Source organism: Solanum pennellii, chromosome 3 (assembly GCF_001406875.1).
Source record: "Solanum pennellii chromosome 3, SPENNV200".
NCBI lineage: Eukaryota > Viridiplantae > Streptophyta > Magnoliopsida > Solanales > Solanaceae > Solanum > Solanum pennellii.
Window position 1 is genome coordinate 54,295,231 of NC_028639.1, and position 23,942 is coordinate 54,319,172.

The following is a 23,942-nucleotide window of genomic DNA, read 5'->3' on the forward strand; positions in this document are numbered from 1 at the left end:
TTTTCATTTTTTTTTTGAAAATCTTCTTTCCAAATTCATTCTATTTTTTTTTAGTTTACAAATTAGCCCCGTTCAAACTATATTTCATATCGTTTTTTAATTAAAAAAAAGTACTTTTAAATTTTAAACAGATATTATAACAATGAGGATCAAACATAATTCCAAGTTCCAACATTAAAAATTTCAAATAAAACTAATCTTTTTTTCGTTATTATGAACTAATTATTTAGAATTATGAGAATGAATAATGAGAAAAACAATAATTATATACACTAGTTCTGGAAATGTGTCTTGTATGTTTGACTTTTGTTACTATTATAATTTATATAGCCCAAGATATAAAATTGCTCAACATTGTCTGATGTAATCCTATATGTGTTTTTGTACATATAAATTAAACTCTTTTTAGTGTTTACTTTTTGCCTAGAACTTAAATATCAACAATTTTTTTGGGAAATGATGAGCAACTTGTAAGGCTAGAACTAAGCCCCAAGGTTGAAGTTTTTTGGGACATAAATACTCCAACAATACATTAAAATAAAAAAATGAATGAAGGGCATAACCCAATAAGAAAAATAGTGACCAATAAAAAAATATTACAAGAACTATTAGATTATGTGTTTCTCCAAAACCATGAAAATAAAAATAGACGGAGGCACAAATCAATAAGAAAAATAGTGATCAATAAAAAAATACTCCTTACATAAGAACTATTAAATGATGAAACACAAAGTGTGGTGGATTAATATTTTTTATCCAATTTATAAAGGGAGATATTAAGTACATGAAAGGTTTGTGCGTGAATATGTTTAATGGTAGAAGCTAAAAAGTTTTAACAATCAAATTCATTAAGAAATGGAAAATGATAAGTTGTAACATCTAATCATGTATTTATTGTTATTATTGATTTAATTTTAAAAATTAGTAAAAGATCTTTTAATTTTAAAAATTGGTGAAAAACATTTTCGTAATCTAATTTTAAACTTAAAATTTCTCACTTATAATAATATATATGATATGATAGGATGATAACAATGACTTACCCACTATAGTTTCTAGTATTATTATCTTGATTTGTATGTTATACAAAATTAGTATTGTTCTTTTGTAGCAATAAGGGTGATTAATAATGCTAATTATGAAAATTTGCGTTTAATTAATTAGAAAACCGAGATAGAATCGCATATTTGTGGATAATCTCTCTGCCTCCCTCATTTTCTCCTGTGTCTCTGCTGCTGCAAACTGCAAATGTCTACTTCTCTGCTCCGTTCAACTCCTTCGCAACTCACCAACTCCGGCAGGTAACCTTACCCGTTCCGTCAATTCCATTTCGAACTTCAATTTTTTTTACTAGCGTAGTGTTCGGGCCAGCTTTTTTGGTAAATTAATGAGTATATTTGTTTTGTGGGTTTGCATATTTCAGGATGAATCTTATAAGTTCAAATACCCATTTAGGCATATTGTCCGTCTCCTTTTATCACCGTCCCTCTCAAAGTTGCAATATCAAGCTTTGTTTTTCCACTAGTGGGTTGTGTTCACGTCTTGGCACGAGGTGCTGTGTTGTCTCGGCTACCTCATCCAAGTTGTACGAAAACAAAGGAATTAATTCAAGTATTGATTCTCAAAGGTATGGGCTTTGCTTCTTGTTAAATGCAGATTTATTCACATTTTGATAGTTATATTGTTTTTCTTGTGATAGAAGAAATGATTGTTGAGTACCCTAGCATGATAGAATTAGCAAAAAATCATGTCTCATTCCCTAGGCACTCAATACGAAGCTAGTTTTGTGCTTTTTTAAAAATAAGTGAATACAATTAGAAATAGTTCTTCATAACGGTATTCAGCAATGGAATTAGTAGCATTTTGACAGAATTGTATTTAGATTGTTACTAACAGATAGTTTATGAAAAAAAAGAAAAACAACTAAAAATTATCGGTCTCATCACCCATTAATGTACATAGGGCAAATTTTAATTGTTGTTAGAACTTTACGAAAATAGAAAAAAAAAGAAGAAAATTTGATGAGGAAAGACAGAGAACTAAAGACTTGAAGATTGAGTGGGAGTGAAGGCATGAAACCACATTTTTTTATTTTTTGTGATGAAAGGCTCCAGCAAAGCTCACCTCATATCATCTCAAGCGGAGGATATGTCAATATAATGACTTCCATTGAGTTTCACATCTTCTAAATCTTAGTATTTAGAATCACTGCAAGGGCTTTTGAGAAGTTAAGGGTCAATACTACTTAAGGGATTTTTAGGTTGAATACAGTTAATCGTGTTCTTTTACACTCCATTGACACAAAAACTATTAGGCAAGCTTGGGGTGTTTGGGGTTGGGCATTCCAAGCTTATCCCCATGACATTTTAAGGTGATGCAAATTCCAGAAATGTCTTATTATTCTAGCGGTACTAAGTATGCTACTTTGAGTTAGGATTACAATCTAGTTTCGTAGAATGGTTGACAATTTTATCAATAGGGCATTCAACTATTTCAATATTCTTCTCTTCAATCTAGAATTTAAGAGGATAATATTATTTATTCTATTTGACTCATGGTAAACATTAATTGTGAGGAAGTAGATAATACAAAGTCTGGCACAGATAACCAGAAGATCTGAAAGCTGAAACATTTTATAAGCTGTTATATTTTGTTAAGTAATGAAACATCTGTTATTTTGGTGCTTAACTCATTGTGGAAGATCCGATTGGTATATCACCTTTAAGCACCTATTTGACATCAACTTAGCTCCATCATTGTTTCTGCAAAAGGTCACTTGTGAAAAGGTGTAATGATTTCCTTCAGATGGAGGATAATCTACCAGTGTTATCTGAGTTTGATGCTCCCATTAGTTGGTGGAATATATTAGCTGTCCTTTCACGTAGACTATCTCCTTCAAAAAATTCGCGATGAATTTTAAACATTTCAATAGTTTAACTGTTTAAGAGTGTATAGATTTAGGAGACTTATGTAGTATAACCATTGAGAACTACAATGTCACCATGTGTTTTCAGCAGGTATACAGATTTAAAGGACGACATGGGTAGCAGCCTCAGTATTCTTGAGGAGCAGCTGAGGGACTTATTTAATGAAGTCCATGCCATGATAAGAATAGGGAAGGAAAATGAGGCCAGAGATCTGCTTCTAGCAAATTTTGAAGCTGTCAAAGAACAGATTGATGCAGGCCTCAAGGGTATAGAAGAAGCAGCTATTCTTGATGTAATAGCCTTGGGGTACATGGCCCTTGGAGACATAAGGACTGTCAAACCCCTGTTGGATGTGGTAATTTTTTCCCTTGTCATATATGCTAATTCCTGATTCTAGTCTTTCTGTATCATCAATCCATGAAAGTATAAAGTGACCTTTCAACGGCACAGACATAAGCTGCAAAAATTAATTAGGAGAACCAGAGCACGGAGACATAATTTCAAACATTTTCTTTTGAAGTTCCAACTCCAATTTTCTCCGTGAAGAAAAATCCCTTTTCAAGCAATAGTATAACTTTATTGTTTTAGAGTTCATACTTGTCCTCATTTTAGTCACCCTTTTCTGTATGTTGGGTGGGCTGCATGATGTACTGACAGTTGAGCGAGGTTGTTGATGACTTGAAAGATGAGGAGCCTCTTCTGGACTCGATACTCACTCATATGGGTAATATGTATGAAAAGTTGGAAAATTTTGAGATGTCCATTTGTGTGTATGGAAGAGCTGTCAAAGTTGTTGAGAGACTATATGGTAAGTCAGATTCTTTTTTCACTTTATAGTTGTTGCTTATTTACGTCTGGATATATTTGTGTGAGATGGTGGTGCTGCTCATTTTCTTAAAATAGAATTCTATCTCATTTACTATGGGATTGGATTTGGTTTTCCATTACTGTTTAGAAATAAATGATTCGGTTGTTTGGTAAAATGTGTAAATTTGTAACTTTCTTAACTGTTATCAAGCCACTGCTTCTTTTTCTATATGGCTGAAAGCAGTTTGGTGACACTTTTATTTTACATTACAGGAAATACCAGTTCTTTTGTCGTCACTCCATTGTTAGGAATGGCAAAAGTTTTGGGTTCTACTGGAAAGACCAAAAAAGCAATAGAAACATATCAACGCGTAGTGAAAATTCTTGAATCTAGCAGGGGTGAAGAGAGTGAGGAACTGGTAGTGCCTTTATTTGGCATGGGCAATCTTCTTCTGAAGGAAAGGAGAGTGACTGATGCAGAAAATGCTTTTAACAGGTGATCACTGTTCTTTCATGTATCTTGCTTCGTTACCATTTCGTGTCTGTAGTCACCAATACTAACTTGTTTTTCCCTTTTCTTTTCATATGATATAGAATTTTGACCACGTACATGAAGTTATATGGAGAAAATGATGGCAGAGTTGGACTGTCCATGAGTTATCTTGCACGTGTGAAATGTGCAAAAGGTGAATATAATGATTTTCCTACTTGTGTCGGATCAATTTTTTCTTACTTTGTCGGATCAATTTTTTCTTACTTGTTGTTCCTGGCGTCACATAATCTTCTCCTTGTCTATGGTTGCCATTACTCAAGTAATGAAGCAAGTAATGAAAAGGTTGATAGTGAAGTAACCTGCCCGAAAGCAACACAAGATAGGACTAATGCTTGAAGAGCTAAGTAAATTTGAATAACTAATGGTGAACTTGACATTCTTGTGTTCCAAAGCTTCCAGTTGCTTGTAAGTTGTAACTTTCAGCTTCCTGCAAGTTCTAGATTATAATGAACTGGTTTTCATTCCAAAAGTAGGAGGATTACAAACTGTGATGCTTTCTATGCTCCGTCTCCATTAAAATATTCCTGTTTTGACAATTGCTCCAATAAAGGGTACTGTTTTCATATGTGCATGCTTTACAGGAGATGTGAATGAAGCCATTGATCTGTATAAAGAGGCTCTTCGCAGGCTGAAGGTTTCTGATTATATAGCCATAGATGATCACATAATGGAGAAGATGAGGGTAGACTTGGCTGAATTACTTCATGCAGTTGGAAGGTGAGGATCATGTTTTAATTAAGCATAGGGTTAGTTACATAAACATCCTTGACCTTCTTAACAAAAACTTTTCTCTCTCATAAACTTACTCGATTTTTGCAACAAAGGCACATAATTTCCTGTGATTATTAAAATTATGGGATCAGCCCCATGTCTAAATTGTTTGATACGTACTTTTCATCACGTCAATGTATTCTAAAACTTTAACGAGTTACAAATTTTGGCCTTCTTAAAATAAATTCCAAGTTACCATCTATATTTTTTAAAAAATCCCTTTTTGTTGCATTTAGTAAAGTTGTTTCCTATTTACTACTCAGCAACCTTTCCTTGAAAACTAAAGTCAGATGAACTTTTTTATCCTTTACTTTCCGTTTTTGATTTTTTTTATATTAAGTTACTTGCCCTTATGACTTAAGTTAGACTAAATTAATGCGCTCAAGAATTGTCAGCTACTTCCATTAAGAAGATATGAAGCATGGAAATAAACATAGATAGAACTTTTCACAACTTAATTATATGAAATAAATTAAGGGTTTGGCCGAGTGTGTATGTGGCTTCTAGTTTAAGAGGGTCTTTAGGTCCTTTACATGATTTTCTTCCCTTCGATTAGTCAAGTAGAATATTACTTATGGTAAATGTACTTTTTCCAAACCCTTTTTAAAAGAAGAATTCCGTTGTATTTTGATACACCAATTCTGAAAAGGTTTTCAATACTCAGATATCAGTTTTTATAGAATAATATAAAATAGGGGCAAATTGTTCTTAAGAATTAAACTGTGCAAACCTTAAGCTTCTTTGTAGGGCTTTGTTCTTTGAGTACTGCTTTAACACTCATTTATCTTTCAGAGGTGAAGAAGGCCGTATGCTACTGGAGGAGTGCTTGTTGATAACTGAGAAGTTCAGGGGTGAAGGGCATCCCAGTTCAGTCTCTCATCTTGTGAATCTAGCCACTTCTTATTCACAGTCCAAACTTTTTGCAGAAGCTGAGCGCTTGCTAAGGATGAGTTTGCATATTATGTATAAGAATGTTTCACCTGATGATCAATCCATTACTTTCCCAATGCTGCATCTTGCAGTTACTCTCTACAATCTAAACCGTAATGAGGAGGCCGAAAAACACGCATTAGAGGTTCTGCGAATCCGGGAGAGGGCATTTGGAGAAGATTCTCTACCAGTTGGTGAGCTTGTCCTTTTCCCTATTGCTTTATGCTAATTGCTAAGCAGTATCTTTTGATCTGTTAGTGAAAAATGTTTGCCACCAATATGTTTGCAAGCTGTTTCACCATTCATGTACTATTTGCTTACCCTCTTTATCTTTATCAAACAAAAAAAGAAGTAGCTGGTTTGGTGTTTTCAGGTTCTTTTCTTTCATTTCTCCCCTTTTGGCTAAAGAGTTTATGTATGCAGGGGAGGCTCTTGACTGTTTGGTCTCCATTCAGACCCAGCTGGGGAAGGATGATGGTGAATTGCTGGAGTTGCTCAAGAGGGTACTGAAAATTCAAGAGAAAGCTTTCGGTACTGACAGTGAGGAAGTCATGGAAACACTTAAAAAAGTTGTATATTACTTGGAGAAGATGGGGAGGAAACATGAGGGACTCCCTCTGGAAAGAAGATTATCAAAGCTCCGAACGAAATTTAAGCAAATGGTTCAATATTAAAGATCCTACAAGGCCGCATGTTTGACGTGTAATTATTTTCATGCTATTAACAGTTCGGATCATTGTGGTTGCAAGATAAAAATGTCCTTCTACAGGGAGTTCGTGGTGGACAAGGAAGACAGCCAAAACTAACAAATTTACAGGCATATGAAAGAAATTCTTTTTAGCTCTATCTATCGAAGAGTGTAGTGATATTTCAGAGAACATTCAGAACCAGATATGAAAAGCTTAGGGGACAGTTACCGTCAAATGAATACTACCAAAGGTATCATATAGGTTCTTGATGCATTGTCTGAAAGTGTTAAAAGAGCCTTGCTTACCATCACTAATCCTGCTACTGCTTCGCTTCTTATAGGTGTGGAATTGCATTGGACATGTCGAACCAAATGAGACGGTGTCCACATTCCAACTACTATCTGATTGACTACAATGTACAATGTAGTTGAACACTGGAAAGTGATAGCAAGCCTGATCATCTTTTGGCAATGAAAAATGTCACTGGTGACTCCTTTCGACTCTCTTTACATGAGATAATGACATTGATGTACTTAGTTGAAATAACACCGGTGGTGCATACAGAATCTTCTGCAAGGTATCTTGTCAATCTGAAGGTTGAAGAATCACATGCTCTTTTGGACTTGGAGTAGAAACTCAGATGGTGCTCTATAGAAAAACTCCAGCTGCAAGCCTGCAACATAACTGGCTAATCTGAAGGTTGACGACGCATATGCTCTTTCTTGTCAATGTCAATGTTGTAAGAATAGAAAAAAGACATCATTGAACCTAACATTTACTAATGATTTCTAAAGGTAAATACGTATATTTTGCACTACCCAATGTCCAGATTCTTGAAGTTCATTGTAGTTCTTGTATTTGAGCTATTCTTATTTTGGAACTGAATTATCAAGTTAAAATTGATTGTCACAGAAATATAGTGAATCATATTCTTATAAAAAAACATTTTGTTGATTTTATCATTATATTTGGAATACTATCTATCTACTAAACTATATCAACTTTAAAAAGTAAAATTTCGTTTACTACCAAAAAGCCTAATTGAGAACGTAGAAAAATCTTTTGCTGACTGCAGAGAAAAGTCTGCAGTAGAAAGACCAAAGCAGGCCCCTCTTAATCTAGGAAGTTTCCTTTTTGGAATTTTGGTCATATCCGCTAAGGCTAATTAATTCAGATTCATATGACGTATAATATATTAATCAGGAAAAAAAAAATTCTATCAAGATTTTATTGAAATATCCAACAATAATACTCAATGATAATTTAAAAATTAGAGATGGGGGACATTGAAGAAATTTTGAAAAATACCTTTTAAAAAATAATTACTAATTTTAGCGATACTTTTTATTTATTACCGTTTATAGCAATACTATGTTAAATCAGCAATATGTATTAAAAATGAATTATGTATACAATAAATATGTATTATAACCATTTTTAAAAATATATTATGCTTATTTCGTAAGAAATTGACACATTGCATTATAAGTGTATTAAATAAAATGTGTGATAAATATATTAATCATCAATAAAACTTGTATTATATGGAAATAATAAATTGTTCTCTGTAATATGTATTAAAACGATGTTATAAATATATTAAAAGTTAATCAAGTAAAAAAAATATTATTATAAATGATAAATATATTTTCTTAATTTAATATATTTACGTAAGTTTCGCGAGAAACTTTGGGGATATAATAACGCATTTACTAGAGACTAAGGTGGTGGAGAAATAGGTGTTTTATTATTTTTAATTAATACTAGAGACTAGAATTATGCCCTACTCTATGCTTGTACATAAGATCTTTTCATTTTACTTAAATGTAAAATATAAGATAGAGAAAAAAACTTGTAGGATTTTTAAAACTTGTCTTGGGTAAAAGGAAAATAGAATTTCTTTTTAGACAAAATTTGAATAATTACAAAATAAACTAATTGTATATGTAATTATACAAATAAAATATATTATGAAATCATAATTTAAATATTTTAAACCTTATAAAATCTAATTATTTTAAATCGCTTGAAATTAGGAAGCTCGCTAATTAATTCATCTTGTCGAGAGTCAAAATTTGAAGTCAGCAATCAATACATAAAATTTGAATCTGAAAATTAGTTCCAAATAACATTAAAGTTACATGAAAGGCTAAATTTACTTACTCTAAAGAACAACAGTTGTATTTACATAATTATAAATGAATAGCTCGTTTCTCTTTTTAACTAACACCTAAAGATTTGAATTCTGTATTTTAAATATAGTGATCGGACCCCAAATAGAAAAAAAATTAAAAATGTACGAGGGAATAGATGGATAAACATGGGCAAATTTTCGTGGAATTATTATTTTAATGTGCAATATTAATTGGTAGTTAATAGTGACACTGAATTTAATAAAAATCCCTTGTAAGACGTTGAATATAAAAATGGATATTTTAGAATGAAGAATTACTGTATTTCTTTCCTTCGAAGCATCTCCATGATTATCCAACAGGTACTTTCTTACTTCACTTATTTCTTCAACTGTCCATTATACTCTCTTCTACTTGCCTTTTTTTGATTCTTCAAAAACTGTTTTTTTTTTCTGATTTGAACAAGACTGACTGTTATTTATGCATAACTAGATAAAGGGTGTTTGGTAATTCTTGATTTTAGCATATAGAGAGTCCATGAACTGAAAAAAAATTGAATCTTTCTTGGTGGGGGTGTGATGGAAAAGGGTTTTTTCCGGGTGGGGTTTTTTTAGATAGTGATTATATATGATTATTGGAAGGTGTAAAGTAAAGATGATTATAGGTGTGATGATTTGAAGTTAGTTGATTATAGGTTTATGATTCCTTTCAAGATTTAAGTTGTAGAAAAAACTCTAAAAGGGGTACAGTAATGGTGCAAATCATAGTTTGTGATGCGTTGACTGGGGAGCTAAGCTGTGTGGAGTCCGTTTCTCTTGATTTTTATGTTGTTTCCTTAGCTGGTTTGATTTGATTTTGTGGATAAAATTTTGCTAGTTCTGTTTTTTTTTGTTTTGTGTGAATTTGATTACATGTCTAGAGGGGACATGACACAACTCCAACTTACCAGGACATGACTCTAGATAGATAGGAAGGTTTGGAATGTTACAAGATTTAGATAGAAGGTTAGTGATTAGTTGAGTGTTATTGCACTCTATGTGGGAGTGGTAGTAGGGCCTATTTAGTAGTCGTTTAAACTCTTGTTCTATAATGTGTATTAGTATGTGTTGCTTCATTCATTTGCTTTGTATTTTGCTATTTTACTGGCATATTTTTGTGATACATTGCTTCAATGACTTTTTTGTTGAGTTGAGGGAATGCCGGAAACAATCTCTCTACCTCACAAAGGTAGGGGTAAGGTAATGCATCCTAACCTCCCTAGACCCCATTTGTGGGGCAGTTGCGAAAACTTCAGTTGATAAGTCAAAGCTTTTTCTGATGCTTAATTTAGATTTTGGTTTATAATTAACCAAGCCATATTCCAAAACCTCTTAATGTTTTATAATTTATTTCTTCTCGATGCTTGGTTTTAACCCGTATTCATCTTGTTGCTGATATGGTTATATCCTGCTATTGCTTATTCAGGATAACAAGGAAGGATCATACGGTAAAAGGTAGCAAAGATGGGGATCATATGAGAGTGAACTGTCAACCCGTTCCCCTCTAGAAATAAAGAGATAGCTCTAACATTCTCTCTGTTCCTAATGTCTTCAGCACAATTAAGGTTCAACTACAATTCTAGAAATTCAAAAAGAGGGTCACAGGATCTTTTGGGCGGCAAGGATTTTGAACTTCATGAGTGTGAGAAAGATAATTCACATGAACCTTCAAGTATGTTAGAGTCAGAGCTCAAAGTTTTGAGCGCAGAGAGTGTTCATGTTCTGAAATTATGCGGAGGAAACCAATTGATTGAGGAGTTCTATTCTCAAACATATTGTGATGATGTTGAAAAGCTAGACCACCACCTCAAAGGCTACAATCCCTCTGCATATAGTTACAAAGATAGCCAATTGCACATGCTCCAAAATGTTGTGGGCGATGGTTCCCGGAGAAAACCAATAAATACAGATTCCGGAGGATTTATGGAACTTGATTATTACATGGACCTAGACCCTGGACAAACTAAGAAGGCTTGTTCTGAACTGGATTCTGAATGGATTGGAGTTCAGAAGGCTCAACCATGGTGGCGCACAGCTGATAAGGAATTAGCTGCCTCAGGTTCTCCCAAGTCATCTGAATGTATCACGTATTCTGATCATTCATGGCGTCAGCCTTTGAGAAGTGAGTCATATAACTGTTCTAACCAGGTTAGTATGGTAGAAAAGGAATCTCTGGTTACTCCTGATTATTGTCCAAGACAACATCCTTCACAAAGCCAACAGAAGATATTGTGTGTTGGCAAAGGGTGCTTATCACGTCGTTCAGGACAGCCAGTAAGGTATTTATCCAACTATAACTAGCTACTATAATTTCTGGTTGAAGTGCTAGCTACTAGCTTTCTCCACCACACTGTTCTTTTTAACATATTTTTGTTCACCAATTTTACATGACCTGGTAAGACTTCTTCCGAGGTTGAAGAAGAAATGTTTGAAGAAGTTATTGTGTGAGTTATAATGGTTAAAAGATGTGAAAAGGTACTATGACGTCATGTCGAATCCAAAATAATTTTAAGTAGCATTACTATATACTAATATGACTTTTTGGATTTAACTACTGCCTTTTCCTTTTAAGCAAAGAAATAATAGTGTTAGGATGGAGGGGGTATACAATAGAGTAAACTTAGTTCGTCGATCTTGTAACAAGATGCAGCACATGAAAAAAGAAGTGGAAGCAAGTTCCTCCACCGTATGAAGGAGAGAAAAGGAAAAACTTTTTTTCTTCTTTGTACAATAAAAGAGAATCTATTATAGGCCTTAAATATGGATTTGCTCAGTTTTAAGGATATTCAGGTAGTAAATTAGTACTGTAATGTGGATCAGTAACTTAAAGTCTCAATGCCTTCAATTTGTTGAAATTTCATCGACACGAATGCAGGTGAGTCACTCGTTTTCTCCTAGAAGTATTCTCTCAGCCAAATTAATTTTCTTTTCTCTTGTCTGTACAAAAGAGACTGAGGAAAAGAAAAAAAGATAGACTGCTCTTTCCCTCCCGGAGAGTGATAAAACATATCTCTTATAGTTACTCGGTCTTTTTTTTTTCCTTCCAGTATAACATTGCAGGATTTTTTCATTTTAAGTAAATGAATAAAGAATGTCCTGGGGTCATGAAGTTCTTGGTAGTTTTGAAGTTGTCTGTAATATTATGTAACTCCATAAACAATTGCATAAAATGTATTGTGGTTGACCTAGTTTCCTTCTCATCTTATTCTCTAATCATTAAGAACACTAACGTGTACTGTTCTAATTCCAGTGGTGATGACAATTTAAGTATTGCCAACGTCCTCTCATCAGAAACCCAACCAGGATCAAGCGATCTCAGCAAAACACAACTGTTAGAAGCACTATGCTATTCTCAAACCCGTGCAAGAGAAGCTGAACAATTGGCACAGCAAGCATACAACGAAAAGGAGCATGTGATCAAGCTGTTGTTCAGGCAGGCTTCTCAGCTCTTTGCTTACCGGCAGTGGCTTCAAATTTTGCAGCTTGAAGCTCTGGTCCTCCAGCTCAGAAACAAAGATGAGCAAGATTCCATCAACTATTCAACTAGCTTCCCCGTTATCCCTTGCAAAGGACGGAAACTGAAGAAGTTTAGATATAATAAGCCTATTAAGAAGAAGACAGGAAAGGGAAAATTCAAGATAAACAAGTCTGCTGTAGCTTTTGCCTTGGGTTTGAGTCTTGCTGGTGCTGGTTTGTTACTTGGTTGGACCATGGGATGGCTATTTCCTGCCCTCTAAACCATCTTTCTGGTTCGCTTAGATTCACGTAGGTATGTTTCATGCGTTTTTCTATCAGATCACGTCGAAGCTATAATATTCTAGTAGATAGGATTGCATATTCTGTAAATATACAACTACTACGCATCAATCCCAAATGCATTTTGTAAATATTGTTGGGCTAAGGTCTTATATCATATGTAAGCTCTGTGTGTTTTCATATCAGAATGCTTTGGAGATTATTTCAACAGGTTTGGGCTAGCTGTATATACTTTCTATTTTCAGATGATTAAAAAGTGAAATCTTTGTATATTATATTTCCTTCGATTCAATTTGCGTGGCACAATTTGAACTGAGTAGAGTATTTGATATCTATGTGATTATAAAAGTATACTATTAAGGGTCGATGAAAATTTATATTCAAATTGTTTTTAATCATAGAATAACAATATTCTCTTTAAAATGGACTTACAAAAAATAATGACACAAATTTGTAGAGAGTGCGTTTTATTCGATGTGTTATATTTGTTATAGTAAAATATAATGTAACGAATTAATTGTTATAATAAAATATTATTATCGAACAAGACTATGTTGAAATTTGATTTTTTTCATCAAAGAGTGGATAAAGGTTGGTATTTTGTGCAGATGCAATTGTGTGTTTGCTGAATCAGCTTTTAACATCAAAACACTCTCAAATTTCCTCTCATCCACATGCTTCAAAGTTATGTTGGAACAAATTTGACCTCTAAAATTTAAATATCTTTATTTTTTTCAACTTTTATGGAAAAAAAAAACGCTAAAATATGTGTTGCACGTGAGGAAAAAGGAGGGAATAAATAAATTATTTACACAAAGCATTTAAAACGAGAAAAAAATTGTCAAAGACTAACAATTACGTTGGAAATCAAATGATCACCATAAATTAAATTATTGTTCAACTAATACTACATCAACCCGTCAAATAAATAAATAAATAAATTATATTTTTAATGTATTTTTTATGTTTTATTTACTGTAGATTATCTTAATATATTTACTTTTTTTTCAAGATAATTTCTCTTTTAAGATGGTTTATCAGAAATAATTTCTGATAAAATTTATTTTATTCTCCTCATACTCTACTTATGAAATTATAACAGATATATTTGTTGTCGTAAAATTCACGATGATTTAAAATCAAAGGTCTTTTCTTTCACTAATAAGGGTTGTGAACTTGTGATAGTATAGAAGATATTTCATGCTTAATCAGAGATCTCGAGTTTGAGTGCCCCCAAGTCCAGAGTCACCAACAATGTGAAACTTCTCGTACAAATTTAAATGTAATCAATTTCCAACATAAAACAACCTAAATAAAAAACTCGTTTGACAAAGCGATTTCTTTGACTTTTGACTTTTTCCCAAGCTGAGCTGCTTAAAGCCGACCGTCCACACTAACTTTACCATCCAACCGTTCCTTATCCGCCACGTATACATTAGGCCCCACTTAACATCCAAAATTGATTTTTTTGAAATAAATAAAACCAAAAACGAGTAGCCTTAAGATTGTCGATTTAAGGAACCCACATTTTTTCAAAAAAAATCCACTCTTGTTCTCAATTTTAATTTTCGTTTTCTTCTCCAATTTTGCTGTTTTTTTCTGAAAATTTTCGGTAAAGACTTGATTTTTATTCTCGGGAAAAGCCAAACATGCCTTTCTGTGAGGTGGGTAAATACCAGAATGGTGTAGATGCAAGTGGCAACAATGGAACCAAGATTTTTTACAGAAGTTATGGCCAAGGCCCGGTCAAAGTTCTATTGATTATTGGTATTCTTCGTTTTTCTTGACATTTTTTCAATGTTTTTCCTATTTGGGTTTTTCTTAATGTGGATTGAATTTTGGTTTTATTTGTTTATGAATGATGATTTAAAGGATTGGCTGGAACGCATAGTTCATGGGACCCACAGATCAAGGCGCTCGCCGGGACGATTACGCCGAATGATTCTGAATCGGCGGCCGGTGATCGGAGCTCCGGTGAAGGTGGGGATATGGAGGTTTGTGCTTTTGATAATCGTGGAATGGGGTTAAGCTCTGTGCCTACTAAAAAGTCAGAATATACGTAAGTCTCATTTACCAGAAATATTAATTTGAGGAAAATTCTGATTGTGATGGAATAGAGTAAGAAAAAGTAAAACTTTTGTGATTATTGTAGAATATTTACACCTTATAGGAGCTACTTTTCTTGTATTTCTTAGCTAAGAACTAAGGTTAAGTAGTTAGCAGGTTAAATTGATGTCGGATGTTTGTTGGAGCAGGACTAGTATTATGGCTAAAGATGCAATTTCTATAATGGATCACTTGGGGTGGGAAAAAGCGCACGTCTTTGGTCATTCCATGGGTGAGTTTCTGATTCTGTTCTTTTGGTTGGCGTTATTGATGATGACTTGGTATGTCTTCAAGCATAAAATGTGCCGTATATAGTATTCCAGATAAACTTTAAACTGATCATTGTGGTACAGCTGAACAACTTGTGTAAAATGTGGAACAAGATATTTAAGAATCAAGTTCATTCTTTTGCTGGGGAAAATAATTATTTGATAACACTTGTGCTTACTTGGACTCTTTTCCAATCAATCAGGAGCTATGATTTCTTGCAAATTGGCTGCAATGGTGCCTGAGAGAGTTTTGTCTTTGGCTTTATTGAATGTCACGGGAGGAGGCTATGAATGTATTCCCAGGGTAAGATCCTCTCTTCAACTATTGGTCATTGGACATATTCTTTAAAGATTTTAGTGAATGGTTGAGCTATATCTGAAAATTGAATAACTGTTTTTGTGTTCCTATGCATTGCATACCCCTTCCAGGAAAGATATATGAAAATCAGCTATTCATCAAAAAAGATATACAAAAATCAGCTTACTGAAAGTTAAAAAAATAGAAGATATTCCGGTAATTGAGGCCATTCTAGCATTTTTTAAGATTTATAACATGGCATCAGTGATCATGTTATGAAAGCAGCAAGGTGGAATTTGGAAACTGCAAGCTCCCTTGAATTTGGTATGATGGTAAATGTGTGAAATGCTATGTGTAGATTGAACCTTGTAGCAGACCAAAGTCAAATATTTAAGTGGAGAAAGTAGAGGTATTTAGTGCTTATAAGGTGATATTAGGTACAGAGTTATCCAAATAAAGGTGTGGTACATAATTATTAAGAATGTACCCATCTTGTCCATTTGTGAGTGTTCTCGACACTCTGTGTGTGTGTGTGAGAGGGAGAAAGAGAGAGAGAGAGAGAGATTACAGTCTGTGTATGAGAAAGGAGGGAATACTGTTCTTGTTCTTCTGTTGTAGCATATTCCATGTGGAGGGAAGTGGAAGTTTGTATGCTTAGATTGTCACATCACATATGAGATAAACACATATCACAACTATAGCTTATACGCTCCTTTGCTCTGGAAAAGCCGGGAATACTCAGCATTTTTCTCAAAGGGTGAGAAGAGACCCCTCTTAATCCAGTGAAATGCCGTAGGCCAGTCTGCTTCTTCAATAGGCGGTATGACCAGTTGATGGAGTTCTTCCTAATTCCACAATGTTTTTCTACTAGGTAGCATACAAGACCCGAACAGTTTATCTGACAGATAAATAATAAAGTCATGTTTGCATAGTTAAAATGTACTCTCTGGAAAGACATCTTTGTTTAACAATAACCTGAGCACTGAATGTTGTTAGAAATTCATCTACTGATAAAACTGAAGGAAATTAGGCACAGAAACAATTCCGAAGAGTTATAGATGGCTGGGATGAGTCTGTTGAGATGATTCATGTGGTACAAGAAGAGAAAAAGTACTTCTCCAATGGAGTAATGGTGAAAACCAGTGTGTTTAATAGCTCTTATGGGAAAAATAAATTACGAAAAAAAAGTACCTATATCTTAGTTTAGCTGTGGTGTAGGCTAAACATTTATACAACTCAACTGCACCCCAATTGATGATATAGGAATAGAAAAGGACAGTCTAGTGCACAAAATATTCCGCATAAGCACAGGGGAAGGGGAAGGGCTGCACCCCCAAAGGATGCGATATAGACAGCATACCTAATGCAAGCATTAGTGGTTTCTTCCACCGCTCAAATAAAATTTCAGGTTAAGTTGGCCATGAATGTCTGAGTCATTTGAATTTATTTTAATTTAAGATATTTATAAATTGATCCTAGCTTTTTGGAACTAAGACATAATTGATTGATGGTTACGTACTAATGCTTTTCCATTATCAATAAAATTGTATTACTTTACTTGATTAAAATAAAGTAACTGGCAACATCATGTGAGATGCACAATTTTTTTTGAACAGATACATGTTAGTTATGAATAAGACCCTGTAATTTTGATGAGTGCTAATTGTATCAAAAGATGCTAAACAAATTTATGTTATACCTCAAACACAATGCTTCCTCTGTCTGTTTCTCATTATATACTTGTACGGAATGAAGAGTTATTTTTGTTGATTCTAGTACTCATGTGATCTTTTTTTGCTGCAGCTCGATCGTCAAACTCTATCAATTGCTGTCCGGTTTTTGAAGGCAAAGACTCCTGAACAGAGGGCTGCTGTTGATTTAGACACCCATTATTCAAAGGTTGATTAATTGTTCATTTAATAATGTTGTAAATTATCACTTCCGTAGTTCCCCCCCTACTGCAAAGTTGCATATACATGCCATCTATTGTTGTACAACATAAAATGTATCTAGATGGTTTCATGCACATTACTTTTCGTACAATTGCTGATTAGTTGGTTTATCATCACTCGATATAAATTCTAATCTTTCTCAAAAAAAAGATATATATTCTAATCAGTGATAATATTTATCACGACTAGACGACTAGGGAGTGATATATGACTTAACATATTTGTGGTTTGTGCTTTGCAGGAATACCTCGAGGAAGATGTGGGAACTACAACCCGCAGAGCAGTATTATATCAAGTGAGTCACCTAGATGTTTCTCAGGCCATCTTTTTTTTCCCCAACCATTTTAATGTAATCTACAAGAAACAAGACTTTAGGTGCTTACGTGATTTCCCTCCCTATTATGTTGGGCTGTGCCAGGAATACGTGAAAGGCATATCAGCATCAGGGATGCAGTCAAATTGTGGATTTGATGGACAGATAAATGCTTGTTGGACTCATAAGATATCACGGGCTGATCTGGAATCCATCTGCTCTGCTGGATTCCTAATATCTGTAATTCATGGCAGGTAAATGCATTATCCACTAGATCCAATCTCAAATTGCCAGATACATTACTTAGACATAAATCAACATTTTCTTCTGTGCAGGCATGATGTCATTGCTCAGTTAAGCCATGCAAAGAGGCTTGCAAAGAAGTTACATCCTTATTCTAGAATGGTAGAGCTTCCCGGAGGACATCTTGTTAGTCATGAAAGGACAGAAGAGGTATGGCTTTATATATTTATTATGCAAATACAGAATCATCCAGTAATACAAAACTTCATTCTGCATAGTTACCAAAAACAAAAAAGATGTACTAAGGGTGGAGGTCAAGAAAAGCATCCTAAGAACCTGGGGAGGGGTTACTCTTCTTGGTGGTCACAAATAGGCCCAATCAACTTTTTGGTAGTTACAAATAGGGAATTCAATATGCATAATATGTTATGAGATTCTCAAAGTTTTAGCACTCCTTGTGGCTTCAAATGATTTGTGTGGCTGTAGTCATATGTGTGTTGATTGTTATGGAAGAAGTATATGACAATTATTAGATATTCTAGGTCAATGACGCACTTCTTGAGTTGATCAAGGCATCCACGAGTAATATAAGCCCGTATGACTGGACAAATTTGCCTATGAAAAGCTCTGGTAAGTATTACTCCCTCCGTCCCATTCTATGTGTCATCTTTTTATTTTGCACTTGCATTAAGAAATGATGTAGTTTTACCTTCTATCCTTATTTAATGTTTTCTTAAGTCAACTTTATAATAAACGGTGAATACATTTTCAAGATTTATTAACTAATCTATCAAGGGTATAATAGGCAAAATATGGTAATTTATGCATAAATATGACTAGTATTGTGGTCCATCTATTTATAAAAAGGGATGACACATAAAATGGACGGAGGGAGTAATATCTGGTTTTCCTTATTCCTATTTTTTGTAGAAAGCGGCAGCATGAAACTAAGACTATTTGGAGGAACAAGATATAGAGGAATAATGTCTCTCTGTAGGATACATAAACTTCCATATATCACAAAGTCCTGTAATGTTTCATTAATTTATTGGTTAAGGTGCATTTCTCTAATAGTTGATTCTCTCTGTCAGGATGGAATACAACTCCACTTACAAGAAAAAGTTCTCCAGAAGGAAGTAGATCATCTGTCCTGTCCGACATTATAGGAAGGCTACAGATGTTCTTGTTGTTCTTTTTTGGTTTGTTTATGTTGGCATTTGAGTTTATGCGAAGAGGTGTAAGTCGTTTAAAACCAGTCAGAGTAAATGCAGCCCTCACATGAACCTATGATGGCAAATTCAGTCCACTGGTCACTTAAGCGGTGGAACTAACTGTACAGCATTTTCACATACACGAATCACATTACAGAAGGAGGAAGGGGAAAGGAGGAACGGATGAAAAGGCAAAGCTACACTGTGCTGATAAAAAGATCAGAACAAGACATTTTAGCCCGCCCTTGCCACTTTTTATTTTGTAGTTGCTTAAGGGCATAGAGCATTTTCTGAATTTCATTGTATTGATAAATGCAGACCATTGTTCCTTTTCCTTAATGATAATTATCCTTTTTGATGAATCAAACAAGAACGGAGTTTCCTGTTTTTACTTTGTTCACTCATCATTAATCCAGCTGTTAAGTAGGAATAAGGATGATTATTAAGCTTATACTTAGCAAAAGAATTGCTCAAAGACTCAAAAAGTTGACAGAAAATTTGCATGGACTCCTAATGGTGTACAGATGATTGAAGTCTGAAAGCTTTGGATTATTTCCGATCTCTAACGGGGTAAGAGGTTACCAAGCAAGTGAAACTGTGCTCACCTCTTTTGTTTCTTGGTATATATAACTTAAACTCAATTAAAAGTTGAGAAGCCCCATTACAGGCAACCAACAAAATATTAACAGGAAGCTATATATATACTGTTGGACAAAACCTGTTTATTTTCTCCTAAAAGTGGAGTTTCTCAGCCAATTAACAAAGTAATAGTAGTTAAATGGTCAAACAAAAAGCAAAAACATTGAATCATCTCTATTTATGGATCTTCACATGCATATATTTGAAGAATCAAGAGTTCAAGGAACAAACCAACAATCAAACCTTAAACTAGGAGAGAATATTGAAACAGAAGTAATTAACTAATATAGTACTTGTGGATTCATGTATAACAACAACAATAACATACTTAATGTAATCCCACGATATGCGTAACAACAATAATAACATACTTAATGTAATCTCAAATGTGGGGTCTAGAGAGAGTAGTATGTACACAGACGCCTACCTTGACAGATGGAGAGGATGTTTCCAATAGATCCTCGCCTCAAAGTGAAGCAGAATAAAACAATCTGGTAAAAAAAATAACGAATGTGACGAAGCAAAAATTACTACTATATGCTTTTTTTGAAAAAAAGGTAGAACAGTAACTACCAGAAAATAATACAACAAACAAAGTACATGAAATAAACAATAGAAAGACGAGAATATACAAAATAATACAAGAAACAACAAATAATAAACCACAAGAAGGACAAGGAAACTACAAAAGTAATACTGCAATTACTAGTATGAAAGGATAAGTATGACAACACGCTCGATAAAATCATCGTAAAATAAAAAGACAAACACATGTAAAGGGAAGAATGGAAGAAACTTGCCTTGCTTGATTTAACTTATTCAATTGGAGAAGCAAAGAAATTTTCCAACATGCATCATGAGCTCATGGTTTTTTTAGTGTGTGTAAGTATAGCTAACAGATAAAAAAGGGTAACAGAAAATGAATGGAAGAGTATAAATAAAGATGATAAAATTGGCATCTAAATTATACCCACAATAATAATAATAATAATAACAATAAGGTGGCAGATGGGCCAATAGTGAGTAATATACCACTGGAATATTCTTATACACACAATTCTTAGACCTTTTGTTCATTTTCATTGTTTCATTATTAAAAATAATTATCGAATAATATTTATTCAGTTTAAAAAATTAAAAAAATAATTTATTCATTTATAACTATCTTATTTTTGTTATTTAATATTTAATATGTCTTTATAAAGCACTAAAATTAATAAATTACAGAATAATATAGTAGCATTATCTATCATGCTATTTAAAAACACACGCAACCAAATTTTTTACATTATCTTTTCCTTCTTTTTAATAGCTAATTTTTAAATTAATTGCGTCCTACTATAGACAAATTACGCAACGTTATTTTAATTTAATACTAATAAGATACCTTTCAAGTTTCAATAGACATTCGTGGCCTTTTAATCTTTTTCTTAAATTTATACTCTTTAATTTTTATTTTTCGCCACCCTCTCTTCAATAAATAAAAAGTGATTAATAATATTTCTAAATTCAAAAAAAAAATAAAAAAATTGCAAAGCATAAGTTATATCTTAATAGAAAAAAAGTTTCATTTCAATATTACAAAATCATGACTCTTATAGGAGGACTAAACTTATTTTTTTGTAAATAGCAAGACACATTTTATGTGTTATAAGACATAAGTTTAATTTCACAATTCACAAAATTATGTTGCTTAATTTTCTACACTTTCACCTTACAGATACTACATAACTTATCTAAATTTTTATCTTTGCGAAATCAGGTTATAATAAAGATAATTTGATTCATAAGTTTTCATTAAATGAGAAGCATATATATATAAAAAAAAATAGGAAAATCAATTCGAGGGGTAAAAATTAAAAATCACGATAATTCTAAAGGCAAAGGCATTGTCCATTCAATACTCAATATTTATACTGGGACTTAGCTGAACTCAAATTCACATACTTTCTCTGTTATTATTTATTTGTCTATTTTTTTCTTGACATACCTATTAAGAAAATAATAATTAATATAATATATTTTTTTCAAAATTAATTAATTAAAGATATAATAAATAAAAAAAATTATCCTTTTTTGATAGTTTAAAATGAATAAGTATAAAAGAAAAATCAAACGAGTAAAAAGGGCCTATTTCTGATTCACACAAATAAGGATACCCACTTATTATTTTGCGGGTCGGGTTTATAGATTTTGGTACTTTTTCATTAAAACCCTAATAATCGACCAATAATTTCAACTGCTGTACAGCAACTGAAGGAATGGATGGTGTGGCGTCTCCATGGGACTTCAACTGGTATTTTCTCTTCATCTAACAACTAAGAAATCCATATTATTTCAAGAAAATGCTTTTGTCTTTATGTTATGTGAACAAATGTATATTAAAAAGATTAATTTATGCTCTTGCAAATTTTTTTTCTTGGTTTTAATCATTCATTTCAACATACCCATATGGTTTTACTTGGTTCCTTATCAAAAAGACTTCTCCTTTTTAATGTTCTCTTCTTCTTTTTGATGGTGTAAGGGGTAGATGAGGGGGTTAGCTAGTTTTTAAGTAATGGGTCATAGTAGAGCTTTCTCTGTTCATTTTTAATGTATTGTACATTGAGACACTTGTAGAGAAGCTTGACACCGAGCTAGGAATGAACTTGTGGTGTCGAGACTCTGCGTAAATGGAATGTTAGGTATTAGCTTTGTTGGTGGAGAGCATATGGAAAGTTTCATACTGAATTGTACGAGCAGAAATTTCAATTTCAGGGACATGTTGTGTGTAATTGTCCTTCCTAATTTGTCTAATCTCTTCTTGATGCGAACCTGTCTTCATTTACTTAATGTATTCTATTGTTGCTTGTCTGTTTTGTCTTGTGTGAACTATACATCTCCATCTACTGTTACATTTGGAAATGAAATGGGACTTCATGCATTTTTTAAAATCAAGAATCGGAACTGAAGAATAGAGTAGCAAATTTGTGACATCTAGGCACTAGCAATAATGAGTTATACTCTATGTTAATGTGTTCGTGATTTGTATTCCTTGGCGAAGGAGTGAATTTTATGAGGTATACTTTATGCAGCAACTTGGAAGTAGATCTTGGGTCTGAAGAAAATGCTCATATTGTCTATACTGCATTGGCTGTTGATAAGGAGGTATAGTGATACTGAGGTTTTTTACTCATTTGTAGCATCTGTTTCGATCCACCAGTGCTCCAACGTTTGTACAATTAAAATTGCAGTTGCAGCCTGATAAAGTGAAGAGGCATATGTCTGTATCTAACGGGAAGCTTTCAGTGTGAGCACATGCTTCTTCGACTCAATTGAATTTATTGAAACCAGTTGATTTCTGAACTTCCAACTGCAGTTAGGAGTCATTGTTGTCAATATTTTCTTATACGTTCAGGATATATATATATATACGTGTGTGTATGTGTGTCTGATGGTAATTTATGGATATCTTCATACTTCATCAAAATTTATACATATCTTCATATTGTATTTGCTGAAAAAGCACCCAAAAGTACAAGTTCTTGAGAACATAATTGTAATGTGCTAGTTGCTTAATTTTTACTCCTATCATTCATAGAAATCAAGCACTGATATTGAGCTATAGTTTTGATGATATAAACAATATTTTGTTTGCGTGCCTGAGCCATAAATTGACAGGCAACAGATGTAGTGATGTAACTGTTCTTTGTGAACTCTTCCTTGTTTGCTGAAATATACTTGGCACCAGTCAGTTGTCTTTATAGCAAATTTCCTAGTCAAAGCAAACCTTGTTCAAAATGACGCTTCTTCCTCCCCCAGCTTTCTGATTAGCAATGAAGAATGTCACTCTTCTTTACCAAAAATTTCTGAATGCTGAGTGTTCAAGTTATTATACTTGCTATTTCTGCATCGTTCAGCTCTCTGAACTGTTCCTAATGTTTTTACAGGAATTTTGAGGCTGTTGAAGCAAGATTTCTTCGTGCATCATTTAGTGCATTTGTAGATGTACTCACACTCACAACAAAAACCATTGAAGAATTTGGTTCAAAGAAGGAATAGAGACCGCTATTGGATATTTTAAGACATTGTTCATTTATTGATGTGCCATATAACAGGAAGCCACTTCTTGTTTGTAATTGACAGTGGTATTCATTGCCAACTGATAATTTAACTTCAGATTATATTCATCTTTATAATTGATATCATGTAATCTAGAACTACAAGAAGCACTAAACAAATATGATAAAAAGCTATTAACTGATCTTCATATAATAAAAAAAAGCTATAAACTACTGATATATATAACCTTTGGCATGCAGCAAAGTA

The 23,942-nt window shown here is 33.3% G+C and overlaps 4 protein-coding genes and 1 long non-coding RNA gene across 13 annotated transcripts; 4 read left to right on the plus strand and 1 right to left on the minus strand.

Annotated features, from left to right (window-relative positions):
* Nucleotides 1-1,150: 1,150 nt before the first annotated feature.
* Nucleotides 1,151-7,569, plus strand: LOC107012124 (nephrocystin-3). Of its 3 annotated transcripts, XM_027915858.1 has the most exons (11): nucleotides 1,151-1,301; nucleotides 1,424-1,627; nucleotides 3,015-3,282; nucleotides 3,585-3,735; nucleotides 4,008-4,230; nucleotides 4,329-4,420; nucleotides 4,869-5,004; nucleotides 5,851-6,182; nucleotides 6,412-6,927; nucleotides 7,018-7,163; nucleotides 7,242-7,569. In XM_027915858.1, the coding sequence occupies exons 1-9, from the start codon at nucleotides 1,249-1,251 to the stop codon at nucleotides 6,660-6,662; spliced, it is 1,710 nt and encodes a 569-aa protein (XP_027771659.1). In that variant the 5' UTR covers nucleotides 1,151-1,248; the 3' UTR covers nucleotides 6,663-6,927; nucleotides 7,018-7,163; nucleotides 7,242-7,569. The 3 variants fall into 3 exon arrangements, with proteins under 3 accessions (XP_027771659.1, XP_015067350.1, XP_015067351.1); XM_015211864.2 differs by having other exon boundaries at nucleotides 7,018-7,569; XM_015211865.2 differs by having other exon boundaries at nucleotides 3,018-3,282; nucleotides 7,018-7,569.
* Nucleotides 7,570-9,018: 1,449 nt separating this feature from the next.
* Nucleotides 9,019-12,878, plus strand: LOC107012411. Of its 2 annotated transcripts, none has more exons than XM_015212252.2 (3): nucleotides 9,019-9,171; nucleotides 10,274-11,126; nucleotides 12,098-12,878. In XM_015212252.2, exons 2-3 carry the CDS (start codon nucleotides 10,393-10,395, stop codon nucleotides 12,582-12,584), a joined length of 1,221 nt encoding a protein of 406 aa, XP_015067738.1. In that variant the 5' UTR covers nucleotides 9,019-9,171; nucleotides 10,274-10,392; the 3' UTR covers nucleotides 12,585-12,878. The 2 variants fall into 2 exon arrangements, with proteins under 2 accessions (XP_015067738.1, XP_015067739.1); XM_015212253.2 differs by lacking the exon at nucleotides 9,019-9,171 and adding an exon at nucleotides 9,394-10,047.
* Nucleotides 12,879-14,104: 1,226 nt separating this feature from the next.
* On the plus strand, nucleotides 14,105-19,386 carry LOC107015506 (putative aminoacrylate hydrolase RutD). Of its 4 annotated transcripts, XM_015215805.2 has the most exons (11): nucleotides 14,105-14,370; nucleotides 14,476-14,662; nucleotides 14,859-14,941; nucleotides 15,182-15,282; nucleotides 17,080-17,175; nucleotides 17,470-17,523; nucleotides 17,647-17,795; nucleotides 17,877-17,994; nucleotides 18,327-18,414; nucleotides 18,715-18,777; nucleotides 18,876-19,386. In XM_015215805.2, coding segments are annotated over exons 1-11 (1,059 nt in total). In that variant the 5' UTR covers nucleotides 14,105-14,252; the 3' UTR covers nucleotides 18,878-19,386. The 4 variants fall into 4 exon arrangements, 3 of the variants coding, with proteins under 3 accessions (XP_015071291.1, XP_015071290.1, XP_027771607.1); XR_003577490.1 differs by lacking the exon at nucleotides 18,876-19,386 and having other exon boundaries at nucleotides 18,318-18,414; nucleotides 18,715-18,869; XM_015215804.2 differs by lacking the exon at nucleotides 18,715-18,777.
* On the minus strand, nucleotides 15,851-20,127 carry LOC107015507. The gene is made up of 4 exons (XR_001456345.2): nucleotides 20,062-20,127; nucleotides 17,612-17,779; nucleotides 16,976-17,146; nucleotides 15,851-16,174 (listed from the first exon to the last, which is right to left on the minus strand). It is a non-coding gene; the product is annotated as an uncharacterized LOC107015507 (long non-coding RNA).
* A 1,670-nt stretch (nucleotides 20,128-21,797) lies between these two features.
* LOC107015247 lies at nucleotides 21,798-23,826 on the plus strand. Of its 3 annotated transcripts, none has more exons than XM_015215455.2 (4): nucleotides 21,798-21,930; nucleotides 22,709-22,781; nucleotides 22,868-22,923; nucleotides 23,564-23,826. In XM_015215455.2, exons 1-4 carry the CDS (start codon nucleotides 21,896-21,898, stop codon nucleotides 23,673-23,675), a joined length of 276 nt encoding a protein of 91 aa, XP_015070941.1. In that variant the 5' UTR covers nucleotides 21,798-21,895; the 3' UTR covers nucleotides 23,676-23,826. The 3 variants fall into 3 exon arrangements, with proteins under 3 accessions (XP_015070941.1, XP_015070942.1, XP_027771570.1); XM_027915769.1 differs by having other exon boundaries at nucleotides 21,880-21,930; nucleotides 22,678-22,781; XM_015215456.2 differs by lacking the exon at nucleotides 22,709-22,781 and having other exon boundaries at nucleotides 21,838-21,930; nucleotides 22,817-22,923.
* The last annotated feature ends 116 nt before the right edge of the window (nucleotides 23,827-23,942 follow it).

Coding starts and splice junctions, on each gene's coding strand:
- LOC107012411 (XM_015212252.2), top strand. CDS start 10,393: ATGTCTTCAGCACAATTAAGGTTCAACTACAATTCTAGAAATTCAAAA. Junction 11,127..12,097: donor CGTTCAGGACAGCCAGTAAG/GTATTTATCCAA, acceptor TTCTAATTCCAG/TGGTGATGACAATTTAAGTA.
- LOC107015506 (XM_015215804.2), top strand. CDS start 14,253: ATGCCTTTCTGTGAGGTGGGTAAATACCAGAATGGTGTAGATGCAAGT. Junction 17,176..17,469: donor TAGACACCCATTATTCAAAG/GTTGATTAATTG, acceptor TGTGCTTTGCAG/GAATACCTCGAGGAAGATGT. Junction 18,415..18,875: donor TTTGCCTATGAAAAGCTCTG/GTAAGTATTACT, acceptor TCTCTCTGTCAG/GATGGAATACAACTCCACTT.
- LOC107012124 (XM_015211864.2), top strand. CDS start 1,249: ATGTCTACTTCTCTGCTCCGTTCAACTCCTTCGCAACTCACCAACTCC. Junction 4,421..4,868: donor ACGTGTGAAATGTGCAAAAG/GTGAATATAATG, acceptor CATGCTTTACAG/GAGATGTGAATGAAGCCATT. Junction 5,005..5,850: donor TTACTTCATGCAGTTGGAAG/GTGAGGATCATG, acceptor TTTATCTTTCAG/AGGTGAAGAAGGCCGTATGC.
- LOC107015247 (XM_027915769.1), top strand. CDS start 21,900: ATGGTGTGGCGTCTCCATGGGACTTCAACTG. Junction 21,931..22,677: donor TCTCCATGGGACTTCAACTG/GTATTTTCTCTT, acceptor TCCTTGGCGAAG/GAGTGAATTTTATGAGGTAT. Junction 22,924..23,563: donor TCTAACGGGAAGCTTTCAGT/GTGAGCACATGC, acceptor ATGTTTTTACAG/GAATTTTGAGGCTGTTGAAG.